Source organism: Glycine max, chromosome 14 (assembly GCF_000004515.6).
Source record: "Glycine max cultivar Williams 82 chromosome 14, Glycine_max_v4.0, whole genome shotgun sequence".
NCBI lineage: Eukaryota > Viridiplantae > Streptophyta > Magnoliopsida > Fabales > Fabaceae > Glycine > Glycine max.
Genome location: NC_038250.2, coordinates 13,534,268 through 13,548,602, shown reverse-complemented (window position 1 = coordinate 13,548,602; position 14,335 = coordinate 13,534,268). Strand labels below are relative to the sequence as shown.

At 29.0% G+C, this 14,335-nt stretch overlaps 2 protein-coding genes across 2 annotated transcripts; both read right to left on the bottom strand.

Moving 5' to 3' along the window:
• Nucleotides 1–4,031: 4,031 nt before the first annotated feature.
• Nucleotides 4,032–5,732, bottom strand: LOC121173411 (rust resistance kinase Lr10). Its single transcript, XM_041008910.1, has one exon. The coding sequence runs from the start codon at nucleotides 5,217–5,219 to the stop codon at nucleotides 4,092–4,094; it is 1,128 nt and encodes a 375-aa protein (XP_040864844.1). The 5' UTR covers nucleotides 5,220–5,732; the 3' UTR covers nucleotides 4,032–4,091.
• Nucleotides 5,733–6,275: 543 nt separating this feature from the next.
• LOC100815267 (uncharacterized) lies at nucleotides 6,276–8,917 on the bottom strand. The gene is made up of 2 exons (XM_014766602.3): nucleotides 8,041–8,917; nucleotides 6,276–6,904 (listed from the first exon to the last, which is right to left on the bottom strand). The coding sequence occupies exons 1-2, from the start codon at nucleotides 8,873–8,875 to the stop codon at nucleotides 6,813–6,815; spliced, it is 927 nt and encodes a 308-aa protein (XP_014622088.2). The 5' UTR covers nucleotides 8,876–8,917; the 3' UTR covers nucleotides 6,276–6,812.
• Nucleotides 8,918–14,335: the final 5,418 nt, after the last annotated feature.

Genomic DNA, 14,335 nt, shown 5'->3' with positions numbered 1-14,335 from the left:
GTTGGGCTTTGAGGAGAAATGGATTAAATGATGTTTGGTGAGTAGTAGAATATTGATGTTGGTAAACCAAAATCTGACTTTGGAATTCTCAGTGTCTAAGGGACTTAGATAAGGATACCCATTGACTCCTTTTTTATTCAACATTGTTCTTGAAGAGTTGTGCACAATGATGAGAGAAGTCATTAAAAAGAATCTCTTCTCAAGCTTCCTTGTAGTAGAACAAAATGTGTTGGTAAACCTTCTTCAATATGCACATGATAAGATTTTCATGGGTGAAACTACTTTGACAAATGTGATTACCATTTAATGTGTCCTCCAATGCTTTGAGCTTGTGTCCGGCCTCAAAGTGAACTTCTTTAAAAGTAGGTTTGGTACTATTGGGGTGGCAACGGAGGACATAATGAGGTATGCAAATTTATTAAATTGTAAGATTCTTAGTTCCCTTTTTACTTATCTAGGTATCCCTATCGACACTAACCCTAAGTTAGTTGAAATTTGGAAACTCGTGTTGCAGAAATTCTCTAAGAAATGATCAATATGGAAACATAAAGTCCTTTCTTTGGTAGGGAGAGTATGTCTCATAAATTTGGTGTTTTTGTCTTTTTCCTTGTTTTTCTTGTCTTTCTTTAAAATTTCAAAAAGTTTGGGTAAATCTATCATTTACAAAGGAATTTTTTGTGGGGTTGTGAAGAGGGTAGGAAGAAAATTTTAGGAAAATTGGAAAAATTAAATATTTGTCTACCAAAAGAGAATAGAGGTTTAGGGATTAAAAATATTTTTCTTTTTAATGAGGTTGTTTTGACAAAGTGGAGGTGATATCTATTAATTGAAAAGGGAGGGATTTTGAGTTAGGTGTTGAAGTCAAAATATGGAGGATGGAGGGGTCTTGAGAGGAGATGTCACAAAACACTTGCTTTTGGTGGAGGGATTTGTGTAAAACTAGTGTGGGATGTAGTATTCAAAATGGTTTGATAGTATGATGGCATGGAAGGTGGGAAGGGGGGAAAAAGTTAAATTTTGGAGTGATGTGTGGGTGGGTGAACAGCCTTTGGTGAACCAATTTCCTAGAATTTTCTTAAATTCTACACAAAAAGATGACCTTGTTATTCATATGGGTGAGTGGGTTGAACGGGAGTGGAGGTGGAAGTCCTTTGGCGTATGAAATGGTTGGCGTGGGAAGAGGAAGTACTGGAAAGGTTTCTGTTGGTGTTGAGGGGAGTGTCGTTGTAAATAGAGGAGCTAGATTCGTGGAGGTGGGTGTTAGATCAATCCGGGAGCTATTCAGCTAGAGCTAAATACTTGGCCTTGTGTGATGGCCATTTCGGTTCATCCATTGATGATATTTTGGCTCAAACTTGGAATCTAAAAGGTACCCCCCAGATAATCACTTTCCTTTGGAGACTTAGAAATAGGTTACCTAGTGGTGATAACTTATTTAGAAGGAATGTGGCTGCTGGACATGGTGTTTTTACTTGCCCGTTTTGCAGAAATCATGACGAGAAAGTGGCCCATACGTTGTTCTGATGTTCGATAGCTGAAGATATTTGGCAAACTTGCTATTCTTAAGTGAATCTTAAAACGGTCTTACCGGCTTTGGTGAGAATGCATTACTGGCAACATGCATTTCTGGTAGATAACAAGAGCATACTTTGTGTGGCATAGCTTGTATCCTATGGAATAATAGGAATAATATTATCTTTAATGGGAAAACCTTTCAGAAACAGAGCATTATGCAGGAAATTATGTTCCATGCAGTGGTGTGTGAATCCTTGTGTTTGTTTGAAGGGATAATATCCTGGCTATGATAATCCTGATTGTTTTAGCTGGCTTTTATTATTCCTGAGGCAACGGGTCTGGGGTGGAAAAGGTATAATTTGGTGACATTGTTTTTTGCGCCCCTTCATTAAATTCTTAGTTCGTGATTGATGGGGAAATGGTTACAAATGGACTGATCGAAAAGAATATGGGGAAGTTTGATACTTAGGAAATTAGACATGTTGGTGAACCTGGACATTATCAGCCCGTGTTGTTTTTTGTGAGAAGCATTTATGTGTATTGAGTTGGTAGTTATGGTATATTTATGTGTTGTTACTGCCATAAATGTTCTATAACCATCTTTCTCGTTAATGTTGATTGTGGGGAGGGTGCTGGTTGACAGATTGGTAGAGGCTTTGATATGTAGTACACAACAGTGGCACTTCTGGTACCATTTACATATATAATATAATATTTTTTTCGCTGATAAGTTGAGATAAAATATAACAGGAGAAAAGGGATCAAAACTGAGGTTGCCGATGTCATTTTAGATTCTCCTTAGAAGGAAAAGGTCAAAGGATCTAGAGCTTCAATCATTTGATCAAGGTTCAATGAGGGAAACATGCATAATCGTGTATAAAAGTGATATGAATTGCTTGCATTTCACATTAAGCAGAAGTATAATATTTTTAAAAAGTTGTTCAAACGATTTGCATATTGTATCTTACCTAAAATTAAGCGATTATCTTCGTAAATTAATTTCCACCAAGCATGCATTAAGTCTTGCTAGTTGTGGCTTTATCTGTCTGTTCTTTAAGCAATTTCTTTCATACAATATTACTTCTATTTTGGTTATTTCGAGGTTTTCTTCTCCTTTCCTTTTTTAGGCTCCTAGATTAGTGTACAATCTTTCCTAGTTATTCTGTTACTTTGTAATTGTTTCAAAATGAAATATGGTAGTTTTCCTCCGAAATCTACATCAATACCTTTAACCGAAATCCATATTTTCTTGATGGTTGATACATGTTGGGTCCTTGATGGCCTCAGAATATTATAGCGATCTTGGTTCAGATATGCTTTAGATTAAATTTGTTGAAAAATTACAAAGGCAGGGCATATGGATATCAAGATGCAGCATGATATTGCTATTGTAGCAAAAGAGGAAAACTGCAAGAGGAGACAAAGCCTCTATTTTAATGGTTGTCGTTTCCTCTATAATAGTTATATTTTATAAAACTGTAAGGATTTGTGAGATGAGTTCAGAAATTTGCATGTTGATTTAAAAAGACTATATTGGAAGGAAGTTATCTGAAACTTGTATTCCCCTAAGATAAAGGTGAAGGGAAGGGGTTGGAGAACAATGACATTTCCTTTTATTTTTGAGTTCATTGTTATTTTATCTTTTTTATTGTCAATCTCTTTGCTTTGATTTAGTTTAACATGGATATGTAGATTGGTCATGATGCGTATGTAAACCGAGAAAGCTCGGCTTTTGTAGGCTACAGTGGCTTTAATCCATTTGAGCAGGTATTCCGTGATTATGTAATGACTTAATGGTTTCTATTTTCTTTTTTATCAGTCATGTCTAGGGTAGATTAGTTAATCCTATTCCATTTCTTTAATAGTTTTGTCTTGCTTGTATAAATTTTATTAAGAATTGTTCTTCATAGCAATAATAATAGACTTTGCATATAGTCTTAATGTTAAATGTGTGTTGTGTGTGGTTTTTGTGTCTGTTTTTAAAAAACAATGTATCATATTTGTTTTTTTAAAAAAAAACGTTTTAGATTGATCATAATTATAATTGATTTAAAATATATACTTTTTAGATCGATTATTTTTATAATTGAACTAATAAGTTAACTTTTTAGATCAGTTATAAAAATAAACTGATATTAAAAGACAGATAAATTAACAAATTAAATATACTAACAAAACACTATACTATTATTCTTTTTGTATTTTTTAAGATATTTTTTTTTCTTATCCTCGTAAGAATATAAGGTTAAACATTGTTAGATGTTGTAGAAGCTACACCAACCCAATATATATGAAATTAAAGTAGACAAGACAAATATAATCCTACATTAAAATTTGTGAATATCATCATGCATATTCTAGTAGAGTGAGTTGCTAACATGATTCCATATTTGGAAATTTTGAAGAAAAAAATTGATAACCCATTTTTTAACCTTTGAGATGTAAATTAATAGGAAACAAGATAAACAAGTGAACAGTTATGTACGAATGGACAAGTGTTCAAAACAATAAGGGGATGCAAATAAATATTTATCGTGCATTGCCAAATTGTGTACTTCACCAAGCTAGGGGTTAATTTACATAGAACAATAAGAACTACTGAAGTCACTTGATATTATCTCGTTAGTGTTGATTTTTTCATCCTTTGTGATCATTTCACCTGGATATAAAGATGGCTTTGGAGGTATTTCCAAGTTCTCAATGTCTCCTTCAAGCATTTCGACTACTTTATTCATTGAGGGACGATCATTCGGTTTCAATTGTATACACCAAAGTGCAACTATGATCATCTTCTTTGCTATTTTCTTTTCCTCCTCTGTGACATCTTCCATTTCTATATCTTCCTCATCTCCAATATGATTATAAATCCAAAAGGGAAAGAAAAGTTGGCTTGAACGCTCTGCATGGGGATTTAGATTTTTCCTCTTGCTTGCCATCTCCATCAAAAGCATTCCATAGCTATAAACATCAGCCTTATGGGATATTCCTCCAATATTATTATAAAATAATTCTGGAGCCATATACCCAATTGTACCCCTTGTTGTTGTCATTGTGACAATGCTATTATCAATTGGATATAGCTTTGCTAATCCAAAGTCAGAGACCTTTGGGGTGAAGTTTTCATCTAATAGGATGTTGTGAGGCTTGATATCGAAATGCAAAATCTGCATCTCACACCCATGGTGGAGATAAGCAATTCCACGAGCCACTCCAATTGATATGTTATATATTTTGTCATAGCTTAAATGTATACTTCCATCTTTGGAAAAAATAAGTTTATCAAGAGATCCATTGGGCATGAATTCATAGACAAGAGCACGTTTTGACCCCTGGACACAAAATCCAATTAATTGTACTACATTTTGATGATGTATTCTTCCGGCGGTTGCAACTTCACTAATAAAATCTTGGCCATTTCCTTTTGATTTACCTAACATTTTTATTGCTACACAAGACCCGCTACACAATTTTCCCTTGAACACATAGCCATATCCTCCTTCACCCAACTTTTCTTTAAAACCTCCGGTCATCTTCTTAATTTCCTTGTATGAGTATCTAATAGGCATCAAATTATTTTGTTCTAGATAATTTTCAATACTTTCGTATATTGACATATGTCTTTTTCTCCATTTACGTATAAAAAGTGTAATAAACAGTGGCACCCCAAACAAAAGTTTGCATGGCCATAATAACATAATGACCATTTCGGCAGCTACAAGAAAATTACTTAGAGTCAATAAATATCATGGTAAAGAATCATTTGATTACCCAGTTAGTGTAAAATGCAATATGGTATTTGTTAAAGTAAAAGACCAATTTGGCTCTTAAAATTGATACTATCCATTCAGATAGCTAGCTTGTAACTTTAAAAAAAAAATCTAACTTAAACAAATATCAATCAATTTGGTTGTTGACGTTGGTATGTATAACTAAATTTTGTCTTTAACATTAATGTGCATCTAAGACCAAATTGACTAATGGTAGTCAAAGTTTTTCGTTTGTTCAGCAAAACTTTAAGATATATTATAACGAAAGGTACCAGAGGTACAGAAAAGCACGCATACAGAGACGTGGTTCAGGTTTTCTATTTTTCGTAAATACACATTTTTTTTTTTTACTTTTTCTCAATTTATACTATTTTACAATTTAATTTTCAATCTATAATATTTGAGACTTTCTCTCACCTTTTTATTTTTTTTAATTTAAAATATTTTAAAATATAAATATTATATTATATAATTTTCTAATTAGTTAAAATTTCTTATTTATTAAATTAAATTTTATAATTTTGTTTTTTATTTTTTTAAAGAAATAATATACAAATAAAGCCAAATAACCAAATTGGATAAAACTTAAAGTATAATTTCTCTTAGTTACTTTGTATGTACTTTTGTAGCTACATTTATGTGTTGTTGATATTTTTTGTTATGTTCGTTTATTAAAAAATAAGAAAATTAGTTAGTAGTATTAAAATAAACTAAAAAATACAGTAAAAAAAATAATTGATACATCTATCCATACAATAGACATAAAATTTTAAAGAGTAATAACTATTATATTGAAAATATCTTTAAATAAAAATATATTAAAAATATTTATTTAGCAGTTATTACAGATACCAAAAGAAAAGATTAAAATATCCAAAAGATACTGATAACGGTTAAATATGAGCTATTTTTTATAATAAAAATATATTAAAAATATCTTTAAAGATAAGAATACGAACGAGATCAGTGAAAATCCAAGGAGAAAAAGATTTGCTGTCACCCGAATCAATGTGGCAAGAATACGAAGTGAAAATCCAAGGAGAAAAAGAGGACCGACAAAGGGTCATCTCGTTTCAACTCCTTGCATTCCTAGTGAGATGGACGAATAAAGAAATGAAAGAAAAAGTAAAAAAAAATGTAAAATTTATCGGGCAACAACATGATCATAACAGAAATAATTGTCCTAGCATATTTTGATCTTAAATTTTTTCTTAGCCTAATTGTTTAAGTATTTTATTGATAATACAATACAATATTCTTTTGTAAATAAGTTATTAAAAAAAATCTTCTTATTTTTAATTAAATAGAAGATGAGAATAAATAGAAGATAACCAGAGCCCCACCAAACCAAAAAAAAGGCCATCCCTTACAATTGGTATACACGCAGAGACAATTCACATGTGTGTAGTAATATTTTATTACATAGTTAAGGAACTTGAAATTATGTATATTGACAGAGTTAATAAATTATGTAAAAATTAATAAGTATATTATTTTATGATTAAGGTCGTCATATATAAAGCATCAAAACTAATTCTTGGTAATGTAATAATTAAAGGATAGGTAAATTAAGATGATAAAATTCTTACCACCGGCAACGAATAGCAGTATTTCCAGTATTCCTGTATCACCAAAAAATTGAAGAAAAATATCAATTTAAATCCTGTTGATCTCAAAAACTAGACAAAGAAGAATACCTGAGTACGTAATTTCATAAAGGTCATAGCCATTAAGAAGTTTAAAAGCTTTCTCTTATTTAAAAACAATAAATGATTTTTTTAATGCACAACTTATAAATACTGGTCAAATATAATATTTGTTTGGCAAGTAATAAGGTAAAAAAAAAAAAAAATCATCTAACTTATCCCAAAGGCAAAATAGGATTAAACAAACCATTACATTGGTACAATTCTCTTCCGTAGTTTAAGATGATTGATTGTAAGTATTAATTACACCAATCAAGTGACAAGTATGATGGAGTAGTTTAATCCCATTTTTATTTCGGGTAAATTGGAGAACCCCAATAAATAAAAACTCCTTTGTCTAAAATTTGATTGAAATTCTAGAATGATGTTTAATCATAGTAAATATAAATTAAAATATAAATATAGATGTTTGAAACTTTGTTTTGAAAAATCTCAAAAATTAATTGGTTAAATAATTAAAGATGGTTACGAATGATTTGAAAATATCTAGTTATGTATAATAATTTAAAGAAATTAAAGAAATATATTTTCCTTTCATCAAATAATTAATTAAATAAGAAGTATTAATTTAATTTAACATGACAACTCCACAAATTTAGAAAGAACGTACAAATACTGTCGTAATAAAGTACAATTATTCGAATTTAACAACCCATTTACTTCTATTGTTATTTCTTATTCCATTTTTAATTTGGAAAACTACCATATATAGTGTTTCCACTATGTTTTGTTTTTTCAAATATTAGTACAATAAATATTGAAAACAAGTTTCTTTGTTTTCTCTATTTCTGTGCAAATATTTATAAACAAGAACGGATTGAAAAATAAAATGACAGTTTTATATATTAAAAGTGAAAACAGAAGAATAAAAAACTAAAGTAAATAGACCTTAATATATCGGTTGGATGTTCAAAATGAGTTATATGACAATGATTAAAAATAAAATGTTAATAATAATTGGCATCCTAAAGGGAACAAATATTTTAAATTTGGCAAGTGATCGATGATGATCAGAAGAAATTCATAATGATAATAATTTTGGCTTCTTTTACCACATATAATGCGGGAACGTTGGCGATTACACAGAGGGCATCGAAGGTTCTGGATGGAATAGTCGAAATAGCAGTATCTATTTCCATTTCCATATCCATATCTATATAAACGTCCATATTTATATCGACAATGATTCTCACAGGCGAGGTGCATCCATGAAATCTCGAATCCGTAGACTAGCCCCGTGTGCATGGCAGTGTAGGAATGATTGTTTGTGTCGAAACCCCACCAAGATGTGAGAGCAACCAGCTTTACGTGACAACCAACTTCAAAGTCATGTGCTTTTAAGTCACCAGCAATAGAGTATATGTAATAGCCTTTGGAGTCAGAGTTGACGCAGGGAGCAGTATCCACATATTTACGATTGTAGGTCACTGGGTGGCTACAATTCATAAACACTACATGCTGGAAAATGAGCCATGCCCAATTGTTAATTGGTTTTAGACCGGCTTGGTATGGATCCGTGGCGTCACTATAGGAATCACTGAAATTGGATTGTGACAAGAAATAGCGTGGAAGGGAAGAGTAGTTTTGTTGTTGAACTCCGGGATCAACCACTCGGACTGTGAAGTTGTTGTAGTTGATTGCCTGTACATGATATTTCCCGGAGTACAAATATAACACTGTAACATTATTTTCACAAGCTAGCTCGTACCTGTTGTGGCCGCAACTTTTTGGGTCACCTTTTAATCGAAATGGATAAGTTATGCTGGTGATTTTGCCACAGGAAGAAGGAGGGCAACCATGCTCTTGCTCATCCTTGGTAGCACAATTTTGCTGGACTAGGAGGAGCAGCAGCAGCAGGACCACCAATAACGCTCCCTCTCTCCACATGACCCCCAAACTGTTTGATGTGCATACAAATCGAAGTTAGATCTTTAAATTTCAAACACAGACTTGAAATATATAAGGAACCACATATTTCCTTCAACAAAATCTGTGATAATATTTACGACGACAAAGTATGTGTTTGTATAATGCTTCAATTCCAAGTCAGATCTACCCAAAAATCACGTCCAATTTACTAGTCGTTGCTTCAGGAATGACGCAAGTCATGTCGTAAGCGCAACATGGGATAGACTTGGCCTTAATCCCATTTTTTTTTATCTGGTTTCAACTGATTTTAATATAAAAATGAAACATAAAAATATGTGGGAATATATAATATATAGATTATATGGTAATTTTAATTCTCTTACAATTTTAAATTCACCATTTTGATTTTCTTATTTTTAAATTAAGACAGGTCATTCTATTTTCTATTTTCTAGAATAAATAATTTTTATTCTTTCATCACTATTAATTGACCTTTTATTGAAAAAGTAATAATTTATTAAAATATTTTTCATGTTTAGTCAATATTGTAAACATTATTTGGTATGTATCAATAGTTAACAATTATAAAAATATTTTTAATTTTATTTTATATTTTTTAAAATAGTTTGCATATTTTATTTTAATTTTATTAATTTATAATTAAGTTAAATAAATTAATATATTAATTATATTCATATATTATTTTTTAAATTGATTTTAATATACAAATTATTTTTCTTCTAATTATATAAATCAATATAATTATATCAATCAATTAATATGTAAAGTATACAAATTATGTAAATTTAATTTAATATGTAAATTATTCTTATTCTAATTATATAAATTAATAAGCTTTAATATTTAATTTTTTAGAAACTTGTTAATATTTTCATTTTAATTATAAAAAATTTATTTAGCAAATAAATTTTTAACACCTATTATATAAATTAAGAAAATTTCACAAAGTAATATGTAAATTATTTTATGTAATGTATAAAAAATATGCAAATTTATTTTTATATATAAATAATACAAATTTTTATTTTAATTATAAGAAGTAAAAAAATTATTTTGTATATTTATATTATTTTAAATTTACTTAATTTCTATAAATTACATAAAATAATTTTTTTATTAATTTATAAATTAGTTTATGTAATCTTTTTAAATTATATTATATCTAATAATTTATTAATATGTATTATAATAAACTTTTATATTAAAAAACACATGTAAAACTAAATATTAAATATTTTATTTTATTTAATAAATTTTTATAATTAAAAAAAATTAATAACTCTTAAATAATAATGCACATAAATTAGTATTTATAAAATTAATAAAATAAAATAATGTCTTAATAATCTATTACTACGTCTTTAAATAAAAAGTCATAAATTTAAATTTTTGTGAAAAACCCTTAATTAAAGGAATAGTAATAATAGTATTGAGAATTGAAAATGAAGTATTTGTTTCTGTAGAGTTTTCAAGTCACATCTACTAAAAAATCACGTCCAATTTACTCGTTGCTTCACGAATGACGCAAGTCATGCCCTAAGCGCCACATGAATCCAAACACGGGTAGACTTGGATTGAGAAACCACGTTATCCCATTTTCTCTCTGGTTTCTGCAATTGATTTTAATATAAAAATCAAACATAAAAATATGTGAGAATATAAAATATAAGTTAAATTATAATTTTTGTTCTCTTATAATTTCAAATTCACATTTTAATTTTCAAATTTCTAAATCAAAACATTTGGTTCTTTTATTTTTTAGATTAAATAATATTTATCCTTTCGTTAGTTGACTGTTACTTGACTTTTTATTAAAAATAGGATAATAATTCATTAAGATACTTGTTATATTTAATTAACTTTATAAATACTATTTGGTATGTATCACTAATTTAGAATTATTATTTTTTAAAAATTAAAAAATTTATAAAATTAAAAAAAAATTAATATATAAATATTTTTTTTATTTTATTTTATATAATTTTATTTTAAATAGTTTACATATTTTTATTTTTATTTTATCAATTTATAATTAAATTTCATAAATTAATATATATATATATATATAAATTATCTACCTAAATTATTTTGTAAATTGTTTTTAATATACAAAATATGTAAATTTATTTTCATATGTAAATTATTTATTTAAATTTTTTTATTTAATTTATAAAAAATATGTGAAATATTTTTTTAATATAAATATTAAAAAAATTTAAATTTTTATATTTTATATTATTTTAAATTTACTTAATTTGTATAAATCACGTAAAATAATTTTTTAATTAATCTATATATTAGTTTATGTATTTTTTTTAAAAAATTATAAAATAATAACAAATTTTTATCTACTAATTTATTAATTTATATTAAAATAAAATTTATAATAAAATAAATTCATGTAAAATTTAAATAATTTATTTTATTTTATTTGATAAATTTTTATAATTCAGAAAAATCAATAACTCTTGTAAAATAGTATTTATAAAAGTATTTATAAAATTACTAACAATACTAATAATACAAAAAAAATAAAAAAACTCTTGTAAAATACTAATAATACTTGTAAAATAATATTTATAAAATTAATTAAATAAAATAAATATCTTAATGATCTATTAGTTTGTCTTTAAATAAAAAGTCATGGATTCTTTGTCAAGAAATCTTATTTAAAGATACATGATAGTATTAGCAACTCATTGGCTCGAGTGATCCTAACCCAGTTTCCTTAATTAAGTTCTTGAGTTTTGTGAATGAAAAAGTATGATTGAAATGAGAGATCTCATTAAAGATGATCATTTTGGGTCTCTAGTCAACAAAAATTAATCTTCAATAAAAAAAAATACACACAATAGATTAAGTCTTAAATACACAATTAACTTAAATATTGGTTGTGTATTGGCCCAAGGCAAAATTAATAGGACACATCGCGTTGTATTTTTCCAAAAGAAAACAAACCTCATTGCTGGGATGACAAAGCCTAGTGTGCTGCCCCTCCAAGGTGATTCCATACTGATCAAGCTATTGCTAATCCTTCTCCTTATCAAAAGTGGAAGTGGTCACAATGAGTATGGGGAATCGTCTTGTGGCTCTGGCAAACCAGCTATCAGATTTCCCTCAAACTCGTCAAGGGAATGGAAGATGAATGTGACTATCCAGGGTTTTGTCTACATTGTGCTGAAAAGAATGAGACTATGCTCGTTCTCTCTTCCGTAAAACTCCATGCATGTCAGTTACATAGACTACAAAAATCATAAAATTGAGTTGACTGACCCGAAAAACTGTCTTTCAAAGAAGTTTCTACAAATCAACAATTCTCTCATTCATCCTTACAAATTTTAGGATGGAGCAAAAACAAGTAAGTTGAGCTTCTTCAACTGTTCTTCAGTTGAGCATCAACATCTGAGAAACTTGGAGCAGTGGTACTATGCAGACTCACAAGATATGATTTCCTGTTCGATTTATGTTTTTGATCCTGGCGATAATGTGCTCAGATTGGACCTAACATGCCATACCAAAATGTTTGACATCATTGCGCATGTTTCAGCATATGAGATGCATAAGAATCAGTTGAATTTGAGATGGTTCAAAGCAAACTGTAGTGAGTGCAAAGCCATAGGCAAGAAATGTAAATGGAAGAACAACAGAGGTGACATCGATTGTTTCGATTGCAAGGACAAATGAAAAACTATTCACGTTCCCACATCTTTTATTTTCTCTACTACAGGTTAGATAGCAATCATTCACACTACTTTAGCTGGTCTTTTTCCCTCCTTTTCTTTTTTAATCAAGTCTCCTATTGTTATTGTAGGTTAGATTCTTTTGGGGTTGGCGATTATTTTTGTTTTTAAAAAATCAATTGATAACTATGAATGACTATCAACAAAGATTATTCAATGTTAAAATGAAACCATAATTGTAAAAAATGTAATACAAGCTATGGTAAACTAATTAAGTAGCCTAAAGTTACATAGTTTCCTAACATCCTATGTTTGATTTCTAACTTTTAGATAATACTGTGCCCACTGGATGCGAAGCGCCTTCAATCTCTCTGTTTCCAATGGTCTAACATCATTAAAATGCCCACTGGATGCGAAGTGCACTACAAGAAAAAAGCGACTCTATGACGGTTAGTTTGGGGATACAACGTCATTTTTCGAACGTCGTTGAATGTAATGTCGTCGAAACTTAAAAATTTCAACGACGGGTCCCAAAACACCGTCTTTGAAAGTGAACAACTTTCAAAGATGGTACTTACCTCAACAACGTCTTTGAAAGTAGGCATTCTAAGACGTTGCTGAGGTAAGCACCATCTTTGAAAGTACACATTCTAAGACGGTGTTTACCTCAGCAACATCTTTGAAAGTAGACATTCTAAGACGTTGCTGATGTAAGCACCGTCTTAGAATGCGTACTTTCAAAGATGGTACTGACGTAAGCACCATATTTGAATTATATATTATTTTTAATTATTTATACTTTTTCTGGTTGATATCCCATCAGAAAAAATATAAATAATTAAAAATAATATATATCAGCAACCCATATTGATCCATCGATCCCACAAAATACATAAGCCATAAGTTAATATACCATATCCACAAGGAAGAACAAGAAGACAAATTAAAACAAACATTGAAAACCAAAAATACATAATCATAGTCAAAAATGGATTTTGTAAATAACTTGAAGCATAAATGCCCCTTTTGCACACTCTTTCCAGACCAGGGTTGAAAAAATAAAAAAGATCCAAACTTTGGCATAAAATGAGTGTCTTACAGGAGTATTCTGATTGTAGGCTTGGTTGACGTGGAACTCCCATGACTGCAAAGAATCAATTAACACCACCTTTGAATTGTTCCGCTATGTGGCTTCCATTCTCTCACCAACTCCTAATTGATGAATTGACTCTACCCCAAAAGAGGGAACTTTGCAGCTTCCTATATTCTACTAAAGGATGTCTTAATCTGGATAAATAAGGGTGATTTAGATAAAAGCAGACTTCATATTTTAATAATTTCTCTTCAATGGATTAGGAAGACCCACCACACCAAGTGCCCTTCTCATACAACTTCATTTATATATAAAAAAAAGAATCAGGCATGTATCATTGTTTTTTTCTAGAAAAAAAATGTAGTAACTTTTTTATTTGTATGCAACTTTTCTATTTTAGCCAGAATTATCATAAAATGGTAGATTTAGCTTCTTTAGAGCATGTTTAAGTAAATTTTTCTAGAAACACTTGCAAAAGAAAAAAATAAAATAAAATAAACTTTTTCTATTTTTTCATAAACTAAAATTAGCTTCTACATAAATTAATTTGTAGACACTCTTGTATTAATTTCTTAAAAAAATATTTTTAACTTACGTATAAACTAATTTTAACTTAAATAAATTATTATTATTTTATTTACTTTCCTAGACTCTTAATAAAAAATTATACACAATAAAAAATTG